The sequence below is a fragment of the Pseudorasbora parva genome, chromosome 11, assembly GCF_024679245.1.
Source record: "Pseudorasbora parva isolate DD20220531a chromosome 11, ASM2467924v1, whole genome shotgun sequence".
NCBI lineage: Eukaryota > Metazoa > Chordata > Actinopteri > Cypriniformes > Gobionidae > Pseudorasbora > Pseudorasbora parva.
The window spans coordinates 2730317-2757096 of NC_090182.1; the positions used below are offsets into that span (position 1 = coordinate 2730317).

The following is a 26780-nucleotide window of genomic DNA, read 5'->3' on the forward strand; positions in this document are numbered from 1 at the left end:
TTTTACAATCAAAGCTGACGTAATGACGCGATTGGTCCCGAGACACACGACAGCCAATGCTGTCAAAGCTGACGTGACGTTTCTTCCGGGCGGCAAAATTTGAAACATGTTAATCATTAATCATCGGCCGGTGGATGGACTCGACGCTGCTGATCGCTTCTGCGGATTTACTTCACACACACCAATCGTTTGGCCTCGGGACACTTGGAATATTTGTACTTTTTGAATAAATTGTTCTTGCAGTCGTATCTGCCTGTTTTTTTATATATATATAAAACACAAACGGGAATGTTTAGGGAAGGGATTGGTTGTGACGAGTTGGAGTTAAATGCTTTCAGTAATTAGATCAATTACATATTTACACATTTCTATTGCAACAGGTGAGGAATAGCAGAATTTAATTTTTTAATTAATGTTTATTAATTTGACAACTAGTAATTTATCATTCTTTAAAAAAAATTGCTTTAGCATAAATGCATTTTGTGGGTTTTAACAGACCAGCTTAAAAATGTAATGATGCATCAACAAATTATATATTCATTATCTACTAATGGTTTGATCATCATTTGTTCATAACTTGAGATAATGGTACACTCACATTTCAGTGATTAATAATATATTAACAAGTAACTTAACCATTTACTAACGATCTGTTTGATTATTTTATTATATGCTATTTTTTAAAGATAACTTACCACAGATTTGCAAATTGTTAGCATATTATACTTAATCATTTATGAATGTATAGTTATGATTTGAAAATGATTAGTTTATCATTATCTAATAACTTATAAATAATTTATAACTGAATCTACAAAAAATACAAAAAAGTAACATTTATGAAATGCATTGTCATGTTTTGTAAATCATTAGTTCATCATTAACTAATCATTTGTAAATTACTTAAAACTGAATCTACTAAATATATGTAAAATAATTAACAAATCACTCATTAATCATTAATGAACACGTAGTCATGTTTCATAAATCATTAGTTCATTATTTACTAATCACTTGTAAATTACAAAACATTCATTAAATGTTAGCATATCACTTGATAATCATTTATGAATGTTTTGTAAATGATTAGTTCATCATTAACTAACCACTTATAAATGACTTACAACTGAACGTTATTATAAAGTGTTACCTGATCTTTTAGTCTTTTAGATCTTTAGTTTAAACAAAAAACTCAAAATGCCTGAATCTCCTTGATTTTCTTCTGGAGTTGAGCACACAGGGATTGTTCATCTTCTATCTTGCTGAGCAGCTGGCTTGTTTCAAAGTCTTTCCTGCAGGTGTTCAAGTAGTTGCAAAAGAAAAATTGTCTCCAATTGAAATTTTCTAGAGATTGATCACATCTACATTTTTCAGTTGGCCAAATTGAAATTCTGTGAATTGATGCAATTTAATTGAAATTAAATTTGGTTGCCTGAAAAATGTAGATGTGATCAGTCACTAGAACATTTTCAATTGGAGACCATTGTGTAATTTACAGTGAAAAAACCTAAATTGATATTCCCAGAATTCCCTGCGTGACACTTGACAATTGATATATTTTCATTGAAATAACTGTTTCTTTTTGTTTTCTAACCAGTTATGTACATTAGGGTTTTAATAAATTTAATGTTGTTAATGATTATTTTATTTGTAAAATGTCGTGTGTTACCGTGATGGTGTTTAGTGTTTGTGTGAATGACACCTTCTGTTCATTAATGTTGTCCTCAAAGCTTTGATTTGTCATGTGACTCTCATCTCCACTGTGATTGGTTGCCAGTGTATATCAAAGGTACATCACAGATATTAGCATTTCAATAGGTTGGTAATTTAACATTATTTCAGTCAATGAAATACAGTTATTTACTGTAAATTTATCTTAAATCTGTAAAACCTAAAATGTTGCTACCGTATTTCTTACGGTGAAGTTCTGGCGACCACAGCTGCCGTTTGTTTTACCGTAAATGTTATGGGGATTTTTTACAGTGAACTCTTAGGTCGGCCTCTTGTATTAAGCCGTTGATTCAGGGAACAGTGATTATTTAACACACACTCCACTCCAAACGCCGTCTTCATTTCAAAAATACATTTAGTTTATTAAACACAGCCAAGCATTTCTAAATTCAGTTCATATTTCAAGAATTTAAAATCCAAGCCAAAATAACAAAGTGCTCAAAAAACTATAATCTGTCACGAATCAGGACGAGATTCAGTTGCAGACACAAAACTTAATTTATTAACAACAGTACTTGCACACAACTGGGCAGATCAGTAGAACAAAAGTTATCAAGGAGAACAGCAGGGGGCGCTGGTAGCTCGGTCCCGTGCGGTCTTCAGGAAGGCCGAAGAAGCAACCCGCGGCGTAGATCGGAGCGCCCGGGAGGGCGGGGCGAAGCGTCCGGCAGCGAGAGAGACAGCTGGTGGGCGAGGAGCGCGGGCCTGACGCGAGGCGGCACAGAGCCGAGGGCGGCAGACAAAGCGGGCAGGAACAGCGCGCGAGCAGTCTGGGGCGGCAGGAGAGGAGAGAGAAAACTAAAAGCAACTCAAACAGGCACTGGAGCCTCAAAACGGGACACAACACGAGCAGTTCCAAGACAGGACAGGAGAAAGGCTGGCCGAATCGCAAGGTAAACAAACACAGACAATCTGGCACAAGACAGCAGACACGAGAGGATTAAATAGGGGAAGTCAGATTGATCACAGGTGAGAGCGGTGCGTGATAGTGCTGATGGAATAACAAGGGGGTGGGGAAAACACCACACTGACGGCAGCGCACATGGTGAACTGTCAACACAAAACAACGAGACATGACAACATGAGACAGATCAGGTCGCAGACATGACAGTACCCCCCCCCCCCCAGGAGCGCCCCTAGGCGCCCCAGGGAGGGGCTCACCTCGTCGCCGACGGAAGTCCCTGACCAACGTCTGGTCCAAGATGTCCCGAGCCGGAACCCAGCTCCTCTCCTCCGGACCGTAGCCCTCCCAGTCCACAAGATACTGGAAGCCCCTGCCCCGGCGTCTGACATCCAACAGTCTCCTGACAGTGTAAACAGGAGCGCCATCCACTAAGCGAGGGGGAGGGGGGGCAGGGGAAGAAATAACAGGATTAAGATGGGACCTAAACACAGGCTTGACCCTGGATACATGGAAAACAGGGTGAACCCGACCAAGAGAAGGAGGAAGCTTGAGCCTAATCGCCACCGGATTCAGAACCTTGGTGATGCGGTATGGCCCAATGAACCTGGGGGCCAATTTACGAGAGGCAACCCTGAGAGGCAGGTCCTTGGTAGATAGCCATACTCTTTGACCACACACATAACGAGGTGAGGGAATCCGATGACGATCGGCTGCTGCCTTGGTCCGTCTGGAAGTCCGGGCCAGGACCCCCTCAGCCCTCTTCCATGTGCGGCGGCAACGCTGGATGAAGGCCAAGGCGGACGGGACCGCAGCATCGGGTTCCTGTGAGGGAAACAAAGGAGGTTGGTAACCAATAGAACACAGAAATGGGGACATACCTGTCGACGCTACAGGCAGGGAGTTGTGGGCATATTCCACCCACGACAACTGTTGGCTCCAGGAACTAGGATTCTGGGAGGTCAGGCAGCGGAGAGCTCTCTCGAGATCCTGATTAGCTCGCTCACACTGCCCGTTGGTCTGGGGGTGAAAGCCTGAGGACAGACTCGTAGAGGCCCCGATCTGTCGACAGAATTCCTTCCAAAACCGAGAAACAAACTGTGGCCCCCTATCAGAAACCACATCAACCGGAAGGCCATGAATCCGGAACACGTGGTCTATCACAGTCTGAGCAGTTTCCTTGGCAGAGGGGAGTTTGGGCATGGGGATGAAGTGGGCCGCTTTGGAAAAACGATCCACTACCGTCAAGATGACAGTGTTGCCTCTCGAGGGTGGCAGCCCAGTGACGAAGTCAAGGGCCAGGTGTGACCAGGGACGAGAGGGAATGGGCAAGGGTTGGAGCAGACCAACGGACGGGCGGTTAGAATTCTTGTTCTGAGCACAAGTTGAGCAAGCCAACACAAACTGCCTGACATCCGGGGCCATGGACGGCCACCAAAACCGCTGGCGGATGGCAGCCAGTGATCTCCGAATTCCTGGGTGACAGACTAACCTGGATTCGTGGCCCCACCGGAGGACTTCAGGGCGCAACGCAACCGGCACAAAAAGCCGACCCTCCGGACACTCCTCCGGCACTTCTACCCCTCTACCGGCCTCCCCCACTCGCCTCTCGATGTCCCAGCAGAGAGACCCGACCACCACCCCCTTGGAAAGGATGGCCTCGGCCGGCGCCCCCTCCCCAGGAACCTCGAACAGACGAGAGAGGGCATCAGGCTTGACATTCTTGGAGCCCGGCCGGTACGAGAGGGTAAAGTTGAAACGGCCAAAGAAGAGTGCCCATCGAGCCTGTCGTGAACTCACCCTCCTGGCCGAACGGACGTACTCAAGGTTCTTGTGGTCCGTCCAGACCAGGAAGGGCTGCGTCGACCCCTCCAGCCAGTGACGCCACTCACCCAAGGCCAACCTGACTGCCAACAGTTCCCTGTTTCCAATGTCATAGTTACATTCAGCCGGGCTCAGCCGATGGGAGAAGAAGGCACAGGGATGCACCTTCCCATCCTTGGAGCACCGCTGAGACAGGACCGCGCCTACCCCAACATCGGAGGCATCCACCTCGACAATGAATTGTCGATCAGGATCTGGAATAGAGAGAACAGGAGCAGAGATGAAACGGGACTTAAGGACATCAAAGGACTCCTGAGCCTGACTATTCCATCTGAACGGTACCTTGGTGGAGGTGAGAGCCGTTAAGGGTGCAGCTACCTGACTGAAGTTCCTGATGAAGCGCCTATAAAAATTGGCGAACCCCAGGAACCGCTGCAGCGCCTTGCGGGTGTTGGGGACTGGCCACTCGGCTACGGCCCTTACCTTGGCGGGATCAGCCCTGATCCCATCCGCTGAGATGACATACCCCAGGAATGTAACTGACTCGGAGTGGAACTCGCACTTCTCCGCCTTTACAAAGAGCTGGTTCTCTAACAGCCGTTGAAGGACCTTGCGAACGTGCTGAGTGTGTACCTGTAGAGAAGGGGAAAAGATGAGGATGTCATCCAGATACACAAAGACAAACTTATTTACCATGTCCCTCAGCACATCATTGACCAAGGCCTGGAAGACAGCTGGAGCATTAGTCAGACCAAAAGGTAGGACTAAATATTCAAAGTGTCCCGTAGGGGTATTAAACGCTGTCTTCCACTCATCCCCCTCACGAATCCGTACCAGATGGTATGCGTTGCGGAGGTCTAACTTGGTGAAGACCCGAGCTCCCTGCAATAACTCAAAAGCAGACGACATGAGCGGTAGGGGGTACCTGTTCTTGACAGTAATGTCGTTTAACCCTCGGTAGTCAATGCAGGGCCGCAAAGAACCATCTTTCTTCTCAACGAAGAAGAACCCTGCCCCGGCGGGCGAGGAAGAGGGGCGGATGAGGCCGGCACTAAGAGATTCTTGAATATACCTGTCCATGGCCTCTCGTTCAGGACCAGAAAGGGAATATAACCGACCCTTGGGCGGAGAAGTGCCTGGGAGGAGATCAATAGCACAATCATACGGCCGGTGGGGCGGTAGGGACATGGCTCGGGACCTGCTGAAGACCCGATGAAGATCACGCTACCCCGCCGGGACTCCGGTCAGATCTGCTGCCTCCACCTGAGAAACAGGACACACAGAACCAGGACAAGAAGCAGGACCCAGACAAGACGCTAGACAAAACTGACTCCAGGCTAACACAGAATTCCCAGACCAATCCACGTGAGGGTTGTGCTGCACCAGCCACGGATGCCCCAGAATGATAGGAGCACCCGGTGAATTCAGTAGGTACAGCTCAATACCCTCACGGTGATTGCCTGAGACAATAAGACTTACACGAGGAGTGATGTGGGTAATGGTGGAGATAAGCTGGCCCGCCAACGACCACACCGGAATGGGCAAGGAGAGGGGGATAGCTGGAATGCCCCACTGCTTAGCAACCGTGCTGTCCAGGAAATTGCCCTCAGCCCCAGAGTCCACGAGGGCCTGGCAGGAGCTGGAGAAGCCTTCATGCTGGATGGAGACGGGTAACAGCGTGCGAGAACCAGGGGTATTAACACAAGGAGATGCGCCCACCAGGAGTCCCCGATTCACTGGTGGGCTTTGGCTTTTAAAGGGCACTTTAGAGCAAAATGCCCAGGCTTCCCACAGTAAAGGCATAAACCTCTAGCCAGACGATCCTGCTTCTCCTGAGGTGTTAGACGGAGACGGCCCAATTGCATGGGTTCAGGGTCTGCGGGGAGAGGTGAAGACTGGACAGGGGTGACTTGAGAAAAGGAGCCCTCCCCCAACCTCCAGAATGGGTTACCAGACCGACGTTGGCGGCGACGAAGGAGTCGAGACTCAATACGAAGGGCCAGGTCGACCATAGAGTCCATGTCACTGGGCAGCTCGTGGGTGGCGATCTCGTCCTGGATGCTGTCATCCAGTCCGTCAAGAAACCTGGCGCGCAGGGCACCCTTATTCCAGTCGCAGGAGGCCGCCAAGGTTTGGAACTGGATGGCGTAGTCAGTGACGGAACGACCCTCCTGCGAGAGCCGGACCAGCTTGGAAGCTGCCTCATCACCCCTTGCTGATCGATCGAACAATTTGATCATTTCTTCACGGAAGTCTTTAAAACAACGGCAAAAGGGTGCTTGAGCATCCCAGACGGCTGTACCCCACTCACGAGCCTTACTGGTGAGCAAAGTTAAGACATACGCCACCCGGGAGTCTTCAGTGGCGTAGCGGCGGGGCTGCAGTGCGAACACTAGGGAGCATTGGGACAAAAAAGCCCGACAAGAGTTAGGATCCCCGTCGTAAGGTGGTGGGCTGTTGGCATGGGGTTCGGGCTCATGGTGAGGAGCGGGTTGCACAGGGAGGTTGGGCGGTTGAGCCCCCGCGACTCCCTGCTGGAGCTCTAGAACACGTGCACTGAGATCGGCCACCTGAGCAGTCAGAACCTCTACCTCCCGTGAAGTGGTGGTAAGCTGGGTAACTTGCTGGCCTAACAGGACACCTTGCTGGATGAGCGCTGCGCGAACCGGGTTGGTGTCTGCTGAATCCATTGTGGCCAGATTGTCCTGTCACGAATCAGGACGAGATTCAGTTGCAGACACAAAACTTAATTTATTAACAACAGTACTTGCACACAACTGGGCAGATCAGTAGAACAAAAGTTATCAAGGAGAACAGCAGGGGGCGCTGGTAGCTCGGTCCCGTGCGGTCTTCAGGAAGGCCGAAGAAGCAACCCGCGGCGTAGATCGGAGCGCCCGGGAGGGCGGGGCGAAGCATCCGGCAGCGAGAGAGACAGCTGGTGGGCGAGGAGCGCGGGCCTGACGCGAGGCGGCACAGAGCCGAGGGCGGCAGACAAAGCGGGCAGGAACAGCGCGCGAGCAGTCTGGGGCGGCAGGAGAGGAGAGAGAAAACTAAAAGCAACTCAAACAGGCACTGGAGCCTCAAAACGGGACACAACACGAGCAGTTCCAAGACAGGACAGGAGAAAGGCTGGCCGAATCGCAAGGTAAACAAACACAGACAATCTGGCACAAGACAGCAGACACGAGAGGATTAAATAGGGGAAGTCAGATTGATCACAGGTGAGAGCGGTGCGTGATAGTGCTGATGGAATAACAAGGGGGTGGGGAAAACACCACACTGACGGCAGCGCACATGGTGAACTGTCAACACAAAACAACGAGACATGACAACATGAGACAGATCAGGTCGCAGACATGACATAATCACCCTGCCACAGATTATTTTTATGCTTTTCTTTTTAATTTATGAAAGTTTTGATTACTAACCCATGCTTGAGACGGTCACACCACAGGACAATTCTGAGATTGGGCTCAAAAATGTAAAGAATCAAAAGACAAAGCAGTTTTTATAACAACAGGTCCATGTAAGAAAAGAAATGTTTAACCATTCACTGCATTTTAAATGATGACGATATTAATTATATTCATTTTTATCTTGTCACGTCAATAACCCATTGATCTGGAAGCAGAATCAGATTTAACTGTGATTTTCTGCTGTAATAATCAGTTTAACTGGTAAGATCCTCAGAGGGGAAGTTGTGCAGAGATTACCTAAGAATGGAAAGACAGTCTCAGTGAAGGACGTCCTGAATGTGAGTAAATGTGTGTTAGTTACAGGATCAGAGAATGACACTGTTCCTCTGTCATAGTCCAGCTGAACTCTCACACGCTGAAGCTTCACTTTAACAGGAAAGACAGTGAAGGGTTGATCTGGGGATTGAGAGATGTATTCGCTGTCCACGTACCCCACACACCAGACATTAGACTTGAAGAAATCCTCTCCCTTCCTTTGGTTTGATGCTGTGGTTATTCCAAGACCCCAGCCTGTACTGTCACCGACCTCCACATCCCAGCAGTGTGTTCCTGAGTTAAAGCCCTCAGATCCCAGGACACATGGATACGAGTCAAACCTCTCTGGATTATCAGGAAGTGTTTTATCTCCATCACTGACCGACACACTGGTCAGATCAGACGAGAGTGTGAGATCAGGTTTTGCTGTGTTTGGATCAAGAGTCAACGGAGCTGCAAAGAGAAGAACATCAGATTACAGGATGAAATATGATCAGAAATGTAAATATAAAACACATATAAAGACTTTCTATAAATCCTGCTATCATGACAATGGTCTGTCAGTTTCTGTCAGAATGGATTGAGGCTTCAGGTTTAATATCATATTCAATAAACACTATTGTATCCTAATACATAAGCAGAGACCATGAGGAACAGACTTCTGTAGTCATTATGAGTTCACTGTATGATCTGATGATCTTCTGAAATACAGTTCAGATTCACTCAGAAACTCGAGTGATTATTAAATATATTTCTACCAGATGTTAATGTTGTGTGTGTTTCTATCTGAAGGATGTTTTGCGCTGGTGTCAGATCTGCTGAGACTCACTGTGTTGGACAGTTTCCAGCATCTTCTTCCAGACTCTGGACCGCAGGTTACCCAGATAACGGGACACATCAATCAAAGCTCCAGAACTCATCCGTGGATCCGGCTGTGGGATCTGGACTCTGGAGGAACATTCAGGAGTCAGAACTGCAGTGAATTTGAGTTCAGATCCACTGAGAGAAGAGATACGAGCAGCTCACTCACCTTTCCATTGAGGCGTTAAAGTTCTGGAAAATATAGAGTTTGAAAACATGTTAATATCTTATCAAACACTCTCATTGTCAGTGAGTCTCAAGTTGTTTTATGCTCAAAGAATGAAGCCAGATTGATTGGTCACCTTTAGAAACGAGACGTCATTGGCTTTCATCATCTCCTCCATGTCTCTGATTGTGTGTGAAAGAGCTGAGATGTGTGTGTTCATCTCCTTCAGCTTCTCCTTCATCCTCTGCTTCTTCTGCTCCTCTTCCTCCCTCAGTGCAGTGATTGTAGCTTCTTCTTCGTCTCTGAGAAACTGATGAAGCTTCTCAAACTCTTCTTTAATCTGACGCTCTGTGTGCTCAGTTTGAGACTGAAATCACATCACATTCACTTCAGTCAGCTCTGTGTGAACACACACTCCACTAATGTCAATAATAAACTGTGTGTGAATGTTGAGTGTTTAACTCTTTACACATCCTCACCTCGATGTGTTGGATTGTTTCATCACACTCTCCTTTCATTTCTTCTCCATGTTTGAGCTTGTTTTGTAAGGACGTCAGCGCTGTATTAAATTCCTCCTACAGGTTAAGATGAAAATCTGTGAAACTGATGAAGCTTTAAGAGGTTTAAACATTGTGTGTCTGGATGTTTTTATTGTTATATTCATATTTTTATGCTGAATGTGTTAATCTCAGAAGCATTTGTGTCTTAAAATGGCAGGACATATAATGTTTAATTACAAAAGATGAACATCAATAAATCATGTTTTCACCAAACAAATGTGTTTTTTGCAATGGCCAATTCTTAATTATTATATCCATGCAGTTGTAAACTTGTGGTTGTACAAATGCAAATACAGGAACTGAAAGTACACTATATTGCCATAAGTTTAGGGACGCCTGCCTTTACATGAACTTTAATGCCATCCCATTGTTAATCCGTAGGGTTTAATATGGAGTCGGCCCACCCTCTCTAACAGCTTCAGCTCTTCTGGGAAGGCTTTCCTCAAGGTTTAGGAGTGTGTTTATGGGGATTTTTGCCCATTCTTCTAGAAGCTCATTTGTGAGGTCAGGCACTGATGTTGGACGAGAAGGCCTGGCTCTCAGTCTCCGCTCTAATTCATCCCAAAGCTGTTCTATCGGGTTGAGCTCAGGACTCTGTGCAGGCCAGTCAAGTTCCTCCACACCAAACTCCTCATCCATGTCTTTATGGACCGACGCTTTGTGCACTGGAGCGCAGTCATGCTGGAACAGGAAGGGGCCGTCCCCAAACTGATCCCACAAAGTTTGGAGCATTAAAAATTGTCCAAAATGTCTTGGCATGCTGAAGCAATAAGAGTTCATTTCACTGAAACTAAGGGGCCAAGCCCAACCCCTGAAAAACAACCCGCATCATAATCCCCCCTAAATCAAGGCAAGGCAAGGCAAGTTTATTTATAAAACACATTTCATACACAATGGCAATTCAAAGTGCTTTACATAGAAAGGAATTAAAATAGGGCTAAAAAATGCATAAGAAAAAGAATACAATGTAAAGAGAATTAAAAATAATAAAATGATGATAACCAAATAAAAGAACAGGTAAACTAAAACAGTTATAAAAAATTATTTAAAAAATGATGCATAGATAAGGTGCAATCAGTCGGACGTACAGTGCTCAGAGCTCATTCAGTAAATGCACAGCTAAACAGATGTGTTTTGAGTCTGGATTTGAATGTGGCTACTGTTGGAGCACATCTGATCTGTTCAGGAAGCTGGTTCAACTACGGCTGGCATAATAGCTAAAGGCAGACTCTCCTTGCTTTGAGTGAACTCTTGGTATTTCTAACTGACTTGATCCTGCTGATCTGAGTGATCTGTTGGGTTTGTATTTAATCAGAATATCTGCGATGTATTGAGGTCCTAGGTCATTGAGTGATTTATAAACAAGTAGTAGAACTTTAAAATCGATCCTAGATGTAACTGGAAGCCAGTGTAAAGACCTGAGGACTGGTGTGATATGGTCATATTTTCTGGTTCTGCTCACAATCCTGGCAGCAGCGTTCTGTATGAGCTGCAGCTGTCTAATGGTCTTTTTAGGAAGGCCGGTGAGAAGGCCATTACAATAGTCCACCCTACTGGTGATGAAAGCATGAACGAGTTTCTCTAAGTCTTGTCTGGAGACAAAACATCTAATCCTTGCAATATTTTTCAGACGATAGTATGCTGATTTAGTTATTGCTTTGACATGACTACTGAAACTCAGGTCTGACTCCAAAATCACTCCAAGATTCCTGACTTGATTTTTTGTTATCAGACCTTTAGCCTCAAGATACGCGTTCACCTTGAGAATTTCATCTTTGTTTCCAAATGTAATGATTTCAGTTTTGTCTTTGTTTAACTGAAGATAGTTTTGGCACATCCAGTTGTTAACTTCATCAATGCATTTGCACAGGGAGTCAATGGGGCAGTAGTCATTAGGTGATAGTGCTAAGTAGAGCTGGGTGTCGTCAGCATAGCTGTGGTAAGCAATATTGATTTTTTTTCATTATTTGGCTCACTGGCAGCATATACAGGTTAAACAGGAGAGGTGCTAGAATTGACCCTTGTGGGACTCTACATGTCATGGACGTCCACTCAGACTTATGGTCTCCTATACTCACATAATAACCTCTCCCTTCTAAAGTATGATCTGAACCATATGAGGACCATCCCAGAAAGCCCGGCCCAGTTTTCCAGCCTGTCTAGAAGTATGTTGTGGTCAACAGTGTCGAATGCAGCACTAAGATCGAGTAGAACCAGAATTGATGTTTTGCCTGTATCAGTATTTAAGCGAATATCATTTATAATCTTTATGAGCGCTGTCTCTGTACTGTGATGCGGTCGGAAACCAGATTGAAAATTTTCAAAGAATCCGTTTGAGTTTAAGAATTTGTTTAGTTGATTGAAAACAAATTTTTTGATGATTTTGCCTATGAAGGGGAGATTTGAGATTGGTCTGTAGTTGCTCAGTATGGAGTTATCTAGATTTCTCTTTTTCAGAAGAGGCTTAACTATTGCAGTTTTAAGGGCGGTTGGAAAAGTCCCATAGAGAAGTGAGGAGTTCACCACTTCTAGGAGATCTGCTTCCAAACAGTTAAACACACTTTTGAAAAAATAAGTGGGGAGTGCGTCAAGGGCGCAGGTTGATGTTTTAAGATGCTGTACTGTATCTTCTAAAATTTTACCGTCAATTGTTTCGAAATCAGACATAGAAATTTTCCGAGGGTTTGGTCTGATCTGACTGACCCCAGAGCAACTAGAGGATGTGCTGATCGATTTTCTCTGAGAAGAAGGAAGCAAACTCACTGCATTTGCTGTCTGAGAGCATTTCTCTGGGAATGTGACTCGGGGGGTTTGTTAGTCTGTCTACAGTAGCAAAAAGAGTGCGTGTGTTGTTTATGTGTTTGTTTATAATATTTGAGAAGAAGGTCTGTCTAGCTTTGCCTAGTTCAACATTGAAAGCATGAAGGCTGTCTTTATAGATGTTATAATGGACTACAAGTTTTGTCTTCCGCCACTTTCGTTCAGATTTTCTGCATTGTCTTTTCATTATTTGAACTGCTGTTGAGTTTCTCCATGGTGCCTTTTGTTTGCCACTCTTTTTCCTGACTTTCAGAGGGGCAATATCATCAATTACACTCTTAACTTTTGAGTTAAAGGAGTCAAGGAGAAAATCAACAGAGTCTGCAGATATGCTTGGTTTTAGAGATAAAGCCTTCATAAACAGAACATTAGTGTTCTCATTTAAGCATCTCTTTTTGACAGAGACAGATCTAGCTTCAATGGCAGGAGAGATTGATATGTCAAAGAAAATACAGAAATGATCAGACAGTGCCACATCCTTAATAACAATCGATGAAATGTTTAGACCCTTACTGATAAGTAAATCTAGAGTGTGTCCACGATTGTGTGTGGGTCCATTTACATGCTGTGTCAAATCAAAAGTGTTAAGAACAGTCATGAGCTCTTTTGTTGTACTGGATTCAATATTGTCTATGTGAATGTTAAAATCCCCAGCAATAGCAAAACAGTCAAACTCTGAGGAAATTATTGATAACAGTTCTGTAAATTCCTCAATAAAGGCTGGAGAGTACTTTGGAGGCCTGTAAATAATGATAAGCAGGATGCGTGGAGAGCCTTTTAACACAATACCCAGATATTCTAGAGACAAATAATCACCAAATGATACTTGCTTACATTGATAGAAATCTTTAAAAAGAGCAGCAACACCCCCACCTCTCCTAACTGCTCTGCAAACACTCATAAAAGTAAAGTTAGGAGGGGCTGCTTCATTGAGGACTGTTGGACTACAGTTTTCTTCTAGCCACGTTTCATTTAGAAGCAAAAAATCAAGGTTGTTTGTGGTTATTAAGTCGCTGACTAGGAATGATTTGTTCTTAAGTGAACAGATGTTTAAAGGTGCTAACTTAACAGTATTAATTTTTTCACCCACATTAGTCTCAGTTTGACAGGTAACAGGCAGTAGATTATATTGGTTTGTTAAACGGCCTGACAAGGCTTTAACGTAACAGAACAGAGATAGAGAAAGAGGCAGGCACACTGGGTTCCCACTTGTTTTGTAAACATTTGATAAAGTTACTGTTATCATAGCGGGGACCCAAAACACATCACTGAGAGCTGGAATCAGTTGTTTTTGGTTCACCTACAACAGATGGGCCCTGGCGTTGTGACCGAAGAAATCTCACAGGAGGAGGGGGAGCTGGGCCCACAGGCTTTGGTGGTTGTGGGGCTCGACGCTTTTTGGTTGATATCTGGGGGCTCGCAGCAATTGAGTGTGATAGTCTAGTTCCAACAAAAATCAGTTCCTCCATTTTCTCTGAAAAGCCCAGATGCGGGGATGCTGGAGAGAGGAATGACATGTCCGGTGAGAGGGGCTGTTGCTCTGGTGTTATCGGAAGTTGAAGTATGTTGTCCTGGCTTTGCTGTCCATTTTCAAGAAAGTCATCTTTGGGTGCTGAATCTTGGAGCAGTTCTAATCCTTCACAGTCTGTCTGTAGTGAGCTCTGTGGGCAGGGCTCAGCTGGGAGTGTGTCCATGAGCAATTGTTGTGGCTGTGTGGAGTTCTCATTGTCCTTGTGGGATGTGTCAGCCGAGTGTCCATTCAGGAGCTGAAATGAAGTCCTGTGGTCATCCATACTCTGTATCAGGTTGAGTGGGTTAAAACACAAAGCTGAAGGATGATGAAGGGAAAAATAAATATTGTCCTTTAACACTCTTGCACCAAGTTTGTTTGGGTGGTGGCCATTTGATGTAAACAGTTGTCTCTGACTCCAGAAGAGATTGAAGTTATCAATGAAGTTCACTCCATTCATGTTACAGGTTTTTTGCAGCCATGTATTAAGCCCAAGCAACCGTGAGAATCTATTTGTTCCTCTTGCTGGCAGTGGTCCACTGATGAACAGCTGAACTTTCAGTTTTCTAAGTGTTTCAAAAAGTTCATTGAAGTCCGATTTCATGAGTTCTGACTGCTCTTTCTGAATATCGTTCTTCCCCACATGAATTAATGAAGTTGATTTGCAGTCTTATGTTTCATCAGAATGTTCTCAATTTCCCTGTTTACATCAGAAATGGTTGCTTGTGGAAGGCAGCATGTAGTTGTATCTCTGCTGCTAATGTTTCTGACTGTGGAGTCACCCACTATCAGAGTCCTTGGCTCGGCTGTGCTCTGAGCTGAGGGCCGCTGTCTGCTCGACCTTGAGCGCCTGTTAGCATTAGTGTTAGCTGCGGGATGATGCAATCTGTGTTCGATCATATTCATCACGTTTGGGGATTCCTCACCCACATTCATTAATACTTCAAATCTGTTTTCGAGATGTATCGATGGTGGTCGGAAACTAGTGTTTGCAATCCTTGTGTCTGGGGTAGAGCATGCAACGACAGCAATATATGAAGCTCGTGACAATCTGATGTCTCGAGTGCGTTTGGGTCTTGCCCCCTGTTTGTGCCATCGATTAATGTGTCGATCAGTTTCTTGTTTCTCTATTTGTTGAGTAGCACTAAATTTATGGGACTCACCGGCTGTGTGCAGAGGGCGTTTGTGATGAAGCTCTGCTGTGTGATTCGTCCGGTTTGGTGGTTCCGCAAATAACTTTGTTTCAAGAACTGCAATCCTTTGTAAAAGTCTGTGGCAGTTTGTGCAGCAAGAAGATTCCTTAGCTAGAGGAGGCATTTTCTTATCCTTTCGATAGTAGGCAGCTGTGTTTTCCCTTCTGGAATGTAAGCTGATGGCAGCGAGAGGCTGGTCAGATGAAATGTTGCACTTTTTTGTAGTAATCCAGTCAACAGAGTTTCTAGTTTTATCGTTGAAGTCAAGATTTGTTGTTAGAGCACTGTGTTGATTTGCTGAAGTTAAAATTATGAGATAAAATATAGAAGCGATAGAGCAAAGCGCGGAGCAGTAAGCAAGAGCGTCCGAACAGTAGCGAAGCAGGAAGTCGTAGCGAAGCAGGAATCAAACTTTACGCTTGGCACAATGCAGTCAGGCAAGTCCCGTTCTCCTGGCGATCACCAAACCCAAACTCGTCCATGGGATTGTCAGACTGAAGCGTGATTGGTCGCTCAGAGAACACGTCTCACTGCTCTAGAGTCCAGTGGCGGCTGCTTTACTCCACTGCATCCCACGCTTTGCATTGCTCTTGGTGATGTAAGGCTTGGATGAGCTGCTCGGCCATGGAAACCCATTCCATGAAGCTCTCTACGCTGCTCTTGAGCTCATCTGAAGGCCACAGAAGTTTGGAGGTCAGGAGCTGTTGACTCTACAGAAAGTTTGAGACTTCTACACACTGTGAACCTCAGCATGTGCTGACCCCGCTCTGGGATTTTATGTGGCCTAACACTTTGTGGCTGAGTTGCTGTTGTTCCCAATGGCTTCCACTTTGTTCTAATCCCACTAACAGTTGAGCGTGGAATATTTAGTAGTGAGGAAATGTCAGGAATGGACTTATTGCACAGGTGTCAGCCTATCACGGCCCCACGCTTGAGTTCACTGAGCTCCTGAGAGCGACCCATTCTTTCACTAATGTGTGTAGAAGCGTCTGCAGGCCTAGAGCTTGATTTATACACCTGTGGCCATGTCTACTAGTCTATTGTATTCACAAATATTACTGTGTGTTTATTACTGTATTTAGCATGAAATGAGAGACATTTGTCTTACCTTGTAAGATGAAACCACTTCACTGATGGGTCTGAATGTGTGTTTGGTGTGTTTCTCTGAGTCTCTGCACACGACACACACAGGCTGTTTGTCCTCCAGACAGAAGAGTTTGAGTTTCTCGCTGTGTAAACTGCAGATCTCCTCAGACTCTGATGAACGCCTCTCATTTCTCTCCTTTATCAACGATTCACACAAGTTTTTTAACGTGAGATTAACTGGCGGTTCAAGTTTTGAGGATCTTCTCCTGCAGACGGGACACTCCTGAGTTTCCTGAGTTTTCCAGAACTGTTGTAGACACTCTTTACAAATACTGTGACTACAGGACAGAAAAACAGGAACCTTGAAGATTTCACAGCAAACAGGACAAGAAAGCTCTTCAGCAGATTTTGAATCCATTTCCCCGTCTTGTAAAAGATCCAATGATCTACAATTTACTTTTACTTTCTTAAATTTGCTTTGAAAAGTTAATAATTACAATAAAAAACTAATTCAGAAACACACAATAATCCTAATATAAAGCGTCCTATGTTCTTCACAGCTCTGACTCGTTTCAGCTTTCAGTAAAAATGAAAGTAAGAAATAATAAGACTGGTCACTTCCTGATTTCTGGTGTTACATAAACCACTAAAACTAGTCACAAGTTAGACATCTTTTTTTCTTTTTAAATAATTTATAATTTGATTTAAAAAAAAAAAACTGATTGTCCTTTGATGAACTGCTAGTGTCTCTAATATAAGACTGTCTCATCCTCCAGCTGTAGAGCTCATGATCTCCACTAGGGGACTCTCCTCCAGACTCTTGTGCTGTCTTATCATGGACTACATTACCCATAACCCACTGCCTAGACTCATTATGCTCGATTATATAGACCATTTCAGAATGTTTGTAAACAATCGGCACCAAGATACTTCCGGGTGGCAGAACGCGAGTGGCTTCTACTGACAAACTGAAGAGATCAGCCGGCAACTGTAAACGGTTACATAGTTAAAAACATTGTTGTTGATTAAAGTTGAAACTATGATGAAAACGTGTTGTGTTTGGGGTCACGCCATCAGATATACAGCAAACGGTGTAGGATTGTATCGATTTCCTTCAGAATAAAGTAAATATATCCAGCAAAACCTGTGGGTGAGGAGGCTAAAGCGAGTGGACGTCGTCAAAAGTGGCGCTACAGTGAAGTATTCTCAAAACGGTCCATCTACAAAATCATAGCAGAGCATAATTATCTTCAGCTGGGGAAATTCGAGACTAATATTAGTAAACTTTAGATCTCTTTTAAAGATCGAACTCATTGCCAGTCACTGCCTGAAGTAAAAGTAGAAGAGACTGAACTTCTAGTGTCATGTAGGCTACTGATCGAATGTCAATGGAAGAAATAGGAAAAGCAGAACATGTTGTAGGCTGATGGATGATTGATGCATGGACCACACTGGCTTCTTCATCACCGCGAGTTTAGTTTGAGTGAATGCCTAACGTTAGCGGAGGAGCGCTAGTCTACCGCACGCTATCCTTTACACCGTCAGAAGCTCACGTCTGTGCCATCTGATCCGACCCCGACCGGGCAACAGAAAACCATCATAGCCTTTTTTAGTTTGATAACAGGGAAATAGACCATCTACAATAGCTTTACATATTGTAAGTCAAACAGCAACAGTCACTAAAATAACTACTCAATGGTAGGCTGAAGCTCATTTAAAAATGATGGTATTAGACTAGCGCTACATCTACTGGAGCAAGGTTAGGCATTTCATGTATTGCTATCTCCTGAATTAGTTAATCAGTCCCTCAATAATCATGTTAATGATGTCTGAATCCCAAGCAATTTACTAGCGTTGCCGTATGAAAACTTTGGCTTTTGCCACCCGGAAGATCGTTTATTACTGTTGTGACGTCACGGTGAATTGTCATATTCAGTTGTGTCTCATTTAAATAAATGGGGATTGGTCGACCGGTCCACAGGAGTTTGGAACAGGTGGATTACCACAAAAAAAAAAGTCAGTGCCATGGTGGAATGAAAGATGTAGTGAATTAATTACAAAAAGAAATAAGGCACTTAAGAAAGCAAGGAAAACATTAGTGTTCAGTGATAATATATGCTATACGAGAGCTCAGGCATTGGTGAGGAGAGAAATTAGAGTAGCAAAGAGAAATTGTTGGAGGGAATTTTGTAATAGCATTGGGGAAGAAATAGACATTAATGAGTTATGGAGTATGATTAGGAAGATGGGAGAAATTCAGAGGAAAAATAATATACCTGTTTCGGTTGATTGAGTAGCCTATATGTGCGCTTCACACTCCAGACCAGTAGGTGGCGGGAATGCACCTTTTAAGTTGGTTTGCCAAACTGCCATAAAACATAAGAAGAAGAAGGAACAGGTGGATTTTGAGGTTGGCAAACTATTAGCTGTGTCTCATTTCGTTAAATTTCGAAGGCTGCATCCTCCGGAGGACACGTCCTGTGTAGGATGCAGTATACGGAGTGTCCTCAATCAGAATTAAATGAGACGTCCTTCGTAGGACACACAGGCAGGAAGTATCACGTTGCTATGCCAACAAGCTCAGCCTCGTTGCGCTATTAGGCAAGTTATATGAATGAAAATTATTTATAACTTGAAAATGACCATGAAATGTTTCTTGTCTTGACAGCAATGTACTGTTCTAAACGTTTAAAATGCACTAAACAGTTGTAATCCTGTTTACCACAACTATCTGTTTGAGGTACTAGAGCTTAAAAAACAACAACAAAAAAGCTTGAACTACTTAATTTAAACACCACACCTACGATCGCATGTATATCTGGCGGTGGTGCCGTTTTTTCATATAATATATTTTTAAAATATGACGGTTGTTAACGGAGACGCAAAGAATTGTGGGTTATCTCCAGACGTGAAGGCTGCACCTCAGCACACTCCGAATTCCTGTGAAAGAAGGACGCGTTCGAAGGCCGCATTTGGAGAGTCCTACTCACTTTTTTGAAATGAGACGGCCTTATGACGTATGCACCCTTCAAATGCGACCTCCGGAGGACGCAGCCTTCTGAAATGAGACACAGCAAAGGTGTCCCGATTCGCCTACTTATACTACGTCCTAAAAGTATGTACTCTTTTTGTGAACAAAAAGTACATCCTTTTGAGTGTGTAGCAGACGAGTATGCAAGCTTCGGCACTACTTCATCATCTCCTTAACGGACTCTGTCACTTAGTTACGTGCATCCTGTCACCGTTTAACTGAAAATAAATGAGGCAGGTGTGAAAGCACCCTTAAACATTTTGGTTTTGGTCCTAAGTTTATAAACATTAGTAAAATGCTTTACAAAGACATAAAGAGCTCTGTAGCTCTTACCCAAGGTACACGCCCAAGGTCCGAGATCAAAAGAGGCATCAGACAAGGGTGTGGATGTTCACCTTTATTATTTATTATGGTAACAGAAGTTTAATCTATTTTGCTCAAAATGGGTATCAAATTGGGCTTAGATTTAGAAGGAAATAATTGTATTGTCAGTCAATTTGCCAACGACACCACTCTCTTTTTAAAAGAATGAACAGCAAATACCCCAAGCACTTAAGCTAAGCAACGGTTTTTCTAATGCTTCAGGTCTAATGCTAAATATGTCTAAATGTGAGTTATTGCCCATTCACAATTATACTGTTACATTGTACGTTATCCCAGTTAAAAAACAAGTTAAATTGAGCTTTGATTCGTCATGTGACTCTCATCTCCACTGTGATTGGTTGTCAGTATATATCAAAGGTACATCACAGATATTAGTATGTCAGTAGGTTGGTAATTTAACATGATTTCAGTTAATTAAATAGTTATTTATTGTAAATTTAACTTAAATCTGTAAAACCTAAAATGTTGCTTCTGTATTTCTTACGGTGAAGTTCTGGCGACCACAGCTGCCGTTTGTTTTACCGTAAATGTTATGGGGATTTTTTACAGTGAACTCTTAGGTCGGCCTCTTGTATTGAGCCGTTGATTCAGGGAACAGTGATTATTTAACACACACTCCACTCCAAACGCCGTCTTCATTTCAAAAATACATTTAGTTTATTAAACACAGCCAAGTGCTTTTCTAAATTCAGTTCATATTTCAAGAAATTAAATCCAAGCCAAAATAACAGTGCTAAAAAAACATGCCACAGATTATTTCTATGATTTTTTAAATATATATAAAATATTAGCCTATATATAAGTTATAGTTTACTGACCCATGCTTGAGACGGTCACACCACAGGGCAATTCTGAGATTGGGCTCAAAAATGTAAAGAATCAAAAGACAAAGCAGTTTTTATAACAACAGGTCCATAAGACAAATAAATGTTTAACGATTTACTGCATTTTAAATTATGACAATACTAATTATATTAATTTTTATCTTGTGTGAGGGAAAATGCCATATCACATCAATAACCCATTGATCTGGAAGCAGAATCAGATTTAACTGGGATTTTCTGCTGTAATAATCATTTTAACTGGTAAGATCCTAAGAGGGGAAGTTGTGCAGAGATTACATAAGATTGGAAAGACAGTCTCAGTGAAGGACGTCCTGAATGTGAGTAAATGTGTGTTAGTTACAGGATCAGAGAATGACACTGTTCCTCTGTCATAGTCCAGCTGAACTCTCACACGCTGAAGCTTCACTTTAACAGGAAAGACAGTGACGGGTTGATCTGGGGATTGAGAGCTGTATTTGCTGTTCCAGTACCGCACACGCCAGACGTTAGACTTGATGAAATCCTTTCCCTTCCTCTGGTTTGATGCTGTGGTTATTCCAAGACCCCAGTCCGTATTGTCACCGACCTCCACATCCCAGCAGTGTGTTCCTGAGTTAAAGCCCTCAGATCCCAGGACACGCAGATACCAGTCAAACCTCTCTGGATTATCAGGAAGTGTTTTATCTTCATCACTGACCGACACACTGGTCAGATCAGACGAGAGTGTGAGACGAGGATGTGCTGTGTTTGGATCAAGAGTCAACGGAGCTGCAAAGAGAAGAACATCAGATTACAGGATGAAATATGATCAGAAATGTAAATATAAAACACATATAAAGACTTTCTATAAATCCTGCTATCATGACAATGGTCTCCCAGTTTCTGTCAGAATGGATCGAGGCTTCAGGTTTAATATCATATTCAATAAACACTATTGTATCCTAATACATAAGCAGAGACCATGAGGAACAGACTTCTGTAGTCATTATGAGTTCACTGTATGATCTGATGATCTTCTGAAATACAGTTCAGATTCACTCAGAAACTCAAGTGATTATTAAATATATTTCTATCAGATGTTAATGTTGTGTGTGTTTCTATCTGAAGGATGTTTTGCGCTGGTGTCAGATCTGCTGAGACTCACTGTGTTGGACAGTTTCCAGCATCTTCTTCCAGACTCTGGACCGCAGGTTACCCAGATAACGGGACACATCAATCAAAGCTCCAGAACTCATCCGTGGATCCGGCTGTGGGATCTGGACTCTGGAGGAACATTCAGGAGTCAGAACTGCAGTGAATTTGAGTTCAGATCCACTGAGAGAAGAGATACGAGCAGCTCACTCACCTTTCCATTGAGGCGTTAAAGTTCTGGAAAATATAGAGTTTGAAAACATGTTAATATCTTATCAAACACTCTCATTGTCAGTGAGGCTCAAGTTGTTTTATGCTCAAAGAATGAAGCCACATTGATTGGTCACCTCTAGAAACGAGACGTCATTGGCATTCATCATCTCCTCCATGTCTCTGATTGTGTGTGAAAGAGCTGAGATGTGTGTGTTCATCTCCTCCAGCTTCTCCTTCATCCTCTGCTTCTTCTGCTCCTCTTCCTCCCTCAGTGCAGTGATTGTAGCTTCTTCTTCGTCTCTGAGAAACTGATGAAGCTTCTCAAACTCTTCTTTAATCTGACGCTCTGTGTGCTCAGCTTGAGACTGAAATCACATCACATTCACTTCAGTCAGCTCTGTGTGAACACACACTCCACTAATGTCAATAATAAACTGTGTGTGAATGTTGAGTGTTTAACTCTTTACACATCCTCACCTCGATGTGTTGGATTGTTTTATCACACTTTCCTTTCATTTCTTCTCCATGTTTGAGCTTGTTTTGTAAGGACGTCAGCGCTGTATTAAATTCCTCCTACAGGTTAAGATGAAAATCTGTGAAACTGATGAAGCTATAAGAGGTTTAAACATTGTGTGTTTAGATGTTTTTATTGTTATATTAATATTTTTATTCTGAATGTGTTAATCTCAGAAGCATTTGTGCCTGAAAATGGCAGGAAATATATCTTTAAATGATTTAACTGCAAAATGATGAACATCAAGAAATCACCAAACAAATGTGTTTTTTTGCAATGGCCAATTCTTAATTATTATATCTATACAGTTGTAAATTTGTGGTTGTACAAATGCAAATACAGGAACTGAAAGTACACTATATTGCCAAAAGTTTAGGGACGCCTGCCTTTACATGCACATGAACTTTAATGCCATCCCATTGTTAATCCGTAGGGTTTAATATGGAGTCGGCCCACCCTTTGCAGCTCTAACAGCTTCAGCTCTTCTGGGAAGGCTTTCCTCAAGGTTTAGGAGTGTGTTTATGGGGATTTTTGCCCATTCTTCTAGAAGCTCATTTGTGAGGTCAGGCACTGATGTTGGACGAGAAGGCCTGGCTCTCAGTCTCCGCTCTAATTCATCCCAAAGCTGTTCTATCGGGTTGAGCTCAGGACTCTGTGCAGGCCAGTCAAGTTCCTCCACACCAAACTCCTCATCCATGTCTTTATGGACCGACGCTTTGTGCACTGGAGCGCCGTCATGTTGGGACAGGAAGGGGCCGTCCCCAAACGTCCCACAAAGTTTGGAGCATAAAATTGTCCAAAATGTCTTATACATACTCATACTGAAGCATTAAGAGTTCCTTTCACTGAAACTAAGGGGCCAAGCCCAACCCCTGAAAAACAACCCCACACCATAATCCCCCTCCACCAAACTTTACACTTGGCACAATGCAGTCAGGCTGATCCTGTTCTCCTGGCGACCGCCAAACCCAGACTCGTCCATGGGATTGTCAGACTGAAGCGTGATTGGTCGCTCAGAGAACACGTCTCACTGCTCTAGAGTCCAGCAAGGGGGTAATCTAGCGCTCGGAAAGCGTTCCACCCCTAGGGGCTGCCATTGCTAACCAAGCCATCACCTGCTGTTAGCATCCCATTGACTCCCATTCATTTTTGAGTCACTTTGACAGTGAATAACTTTGCATCTGAGACGTTTAAAGACTCCATTTGTCCATTGTTTATTTCTAAAGAAACACGACAATGTATAAAAGGCTCCATTACCTTGTATCTTACACTATCGCCCCGCAGAAGCTGTTTTTGTAAAAATAGGCTAACGATTGCGTCATAACCAACGCGACCCTGTCGCACAGTTGAGAAATTACCGTATAGACCTGAGGAGACGCTCGCAGGCAATCTTTTACTGTCTATGAGACAGTCGGGGGGACGTGGAGACATGTCCTGGAGACTAGTCTGATAAAGTCAAGGGGGAAGAATGGGGAGAAGCCCATAGTGAGCCAAAAGCAGCGGGAGAAAATATTTAAACAACGTGATTCAGATTTCGCTTTCCACATCTAGTAGAAGACTCACAGCTGTCAGACAGGAGGCTCACGTCACATCTACGTCGTCAAGCTTAGTCTGAGCCTGCGCAGTTCGCTCAGCCATCAGGAAGTGAGTGCCCCTAGGTTGACTTCATTCTTTCGCCGTTGATGTCAATGGGAACGCTCCGTCCATTTCTTTTACTGTCTATGGAGTCCAGTGGCGGCTGCTTTACTCCACTGCATCCCACGCTTTGCATTGCTCTTGGTGATGTAAGGCTTGGATGAGCTGCTCGGCCATGGAAACCCATTCCATGAAGCTCTCTACGCTGTTCTTGATCATCTGAAGGCCACAGAAGTTTGGAGGTCTAAAGCTGTTGACTCTTCATAAAGTAAGTGACTTCTACACACTGTGACCCTCAACATGCGCTGACCCCGCTCTGGGATTTACGTGGCTGAGTTGCTGTTATTCCCAATCGCTTCCACTTTGTTATAATCCCACTAACAGTTGAGCGTGGAATATTTAGTAGTGGGGGAATGTCAGGAATGGACTTATTGCACAGGTGGCAGCCTATCACGGCCCCACGCTTGAGTTCACTGAGCTCCTGAGAGCGACCCATTCTTACACTAATGTGTGTAGAAGCGTCTGCAGGCCTAGTGCTTGATTTCATAACCCATGACATATCTAATTTTTTTCCAAAAATGTTTTGTACCAATGCTGTTACATTCAAGATTTGAACATCAGAGCATTCAAAGCTTAGTGGATAATTTTATCAGTAGTGATTATGGAGATTTAGTCTGAGCAAAAGTAAATAGGCTACTATTCTATTGTATACACAAATATTACTGTGTTTATTACTGTATTTAGCATGAAATGAGAGACATTTGTCTTACCTTATAAGATGAAACCACTTCACTGATGGGTCTGAATTTATGATTGTCATGTTGTTTTGAGTCTCTGCACACGACACACACAGGCTGTTTGTCCTCCAGACAGAAGAGTTTGAGTTTCTCGCTGTGTAAACTGCAGATCTCCTCAGACTCTGATGAGCGCCTCTCATTTCTCTCCTTTATCAACGATTCACACAAGTTTTTTAACTCTAGATTAACTGGAGGATTTATATTTGAGGATCTTCTTCTGCAGACGGGACACTCCTGAGTTTCCTGAGTTTTCCAGAACTGTTGTAGACACTCTTTACAAATACTGTGAGTACAGGACAGAAAAACAGGAACCTTGAAGATTTCAAGGCAAATAGGACAAGTAGGAGTTTCAGCAGATTTTGAATCCATTTCCTCGTCTTGTGAAAGATCCAGTAATCTACAATTATCTTTCACTTTCTAAAAATTTGTTTGAAAAGTAAATAACGATTACAATAAAAATCTAATTTAGAAAAACACAAAAATCCTAATGCAAATCGTCGTCCTCTGTTCTTCACAACACCGACTCGTTTTAGCTTTCAGTAAAAATGAAAGGTAGAAATAAAAAGATTAGTCACTTCCTGATAATGGTTTTATTAGAGGGTGGAATCTCTGGTGAACTTTTGGACCTTCTGGGGCCGGTTACATAAACCACTAAAACTAATCACAAGTTAGTCATCTTTTCTTTCTTTAAGACTGTTCATAACACTAAGTCATTTATATAAAAATGTACATTGGCATAATTTGATAGTCTTATAGTATGAGACATTAGCAGTTCATCAAAGGACTGTCTCATCCTCCAGCTGTAGTGCTCATGATCTCCACTAGGGGCTCTCCTCCAGACTCTTGTGCTGTCTTATCATGGACTACATTACCCATAACCCCCTGCCTGGACTCATTATGCTTGACTATATTCAGCTGTGTCATTCCCTTGTTACTCTGCCTATGATTTCAACATTTCTATTTCAAATTTAAAATGCATATTGAGAAAATTATTGATAAACGTAGGAAAGTACAACATTTTATGCAATGTTTGGTGGGTAAGGATTGGGGGCCTGAGAGGATGGCAATGAGAAGTATGTATAATGGACTAATAAGTTCAGCACTTGATTATGGATGTATAATATATCAATTGGCTTCTATGAGCGTGTTGAAGGAATTGGACAGGATTCAACATAAGGCATTAAGGTTATTAACAGGGGCTATCAGGTCGACTCCTACTGCAGCATTGCAGATTGAAACGGGAAATGCCCTTAGATCTTAGGAGAATGCAATTATCATTAAATTATTGGGTCAGTATACAAGGACATGATACAGATCATCCAGTAAAAGATCGTTTAAATCCATGGTGGGAAAAAGAAAAGTTTGAAAACAAGACTTTTGGATGGATGAAGTGATGAAAGAAATGGAAATAAATGAGATGCCCATCAGTTTAACATTTCCATGGTCTGTTATTCCCCAATGGTTATTACCACAGGCCGATGTGGATATGTCTCTGTTGGGGAAAATAGACATGGACAAAGGGGATAGATATAATGCTCAAATGTATATTCAAGGTAATTATTTTAGTTATGTCTTGATTTTTTCAGATGCATCCAAAGATATGGAAAACAGAGTAGGAGTGGCATTCACAGAATTAGATTTCAAAATCAAAGTTAACAAAATTTCAGATAATTTATCAGTATATACTGGAGAAATGATTGCAATTTTATTGGCATTACAGTGGGTTGAGGATAATAAACCACTGAGGACACTTATATGTTCTGACTCAAGTTCTTCTTTAATGTCAATAGAAAGTGGTCATACTGAAAGCAGATCTGATGTATTGAGATCTGTCAGACAGTATATAGGATTCAGATGATGGGGTTAAA

General features: G+C 43.1%; 2 protein-coding genes across 2 annotated transcripts; both read right to left on the minus strand.

The window, feature by feature from the left end:
* Positions 1–8095: 8095 nt before the first annotated feature.
* On the minus strand, positions 8096–16801 carry LOC137092152 (E3 ubiquitin-protein ligase TRIM35-like). The gene is made up of 6 exons (XM_067456413.1): positions 16406–16801; positions 9694–9789; positions 9351–9581; positions 9218–9240; positions 9017–9135; positions 8096–8640 (listed from the first exon to the last, which is right to left on the minus strand). The coding sequence occupies exons 1-6, from the start codon at positions 16799–16801 to the stop codon at positions 8096–8098; spliced, it is 1410 nt and encodes a 469-aa protein (XP_067312514.1).
* A 4044-nt stretch (positions 16802–20845) lies between these two features.
* LOC137092153 (nuclear factor 7, brain-like) lies at positions 20846–25281 on the minus strand. Its single transcript, XM_067456414.1, has 6 exons — positions 24886–25281; positions 22444–22539; positions 22101–22331; positions 21968–21990; positions 21767–21885; positions 20846–21390 (listed from the first exon to the last, which is right to left on the minus strand). The coding sequence occupies exons 1-6, from the start codon at positions 25279–25281 to the stop codon at positions 20846–20848; spliced, it is 1410 nt and encodes a 469-aa protein (XP_067312515.1).
* Between the last annotated feature and the right edge of the window lie 1499 nt (positions 25282–26780).

Excerpts from the sequence above, each read along its gene's own strand:
- LOC137092153 (XM_067456414.1), bottom strand. The coding sequence starts at position 25,281 with ATGGATTCAAAATCTGCTGAAACTCCTACTTGTCCTATTTGCCTTGAA. Across the intron at positions 21,886-21,967 it reads TTTAACGCCTCAATGGAAAG|AGTCCAGATCCCACAGCCGG; the intron begins GTGAGTGAGCTG and ends ATGTTCCTCCAG. Across the intron at positions 21,391-21,766 it reads GCTGGAAACTGTCCAACACA|CTCCGTTGACTCTTGATCCA; the intron begins GTGAGTCTCAGC and ends TTCTCTTTGCAG.
- LOC137092152 (XM_067456413.1), bottom strand. The coding sequence starts at position 16,801 with ATGGATTCAAAATCTGCTGAAGAGCTTTCTTGTCCTGTTTGCTGTGAA. Across the intron at positions 9,241-9,350 it reads ATGACGTCTCGTTTCTAAAG|AACTTTAACGCCTCAATGGA; the intron begins GTGACCAATCAA and ends TATATTTTCCAG. Across the intron at positions 9,136-9,217 it reads TTTAACGCCTCAATGGAAAG|AGTCCAGATCCCACAGCCGG; the intron begins GTGAGTGAGCTG and ends ATGTTCCTCCAG.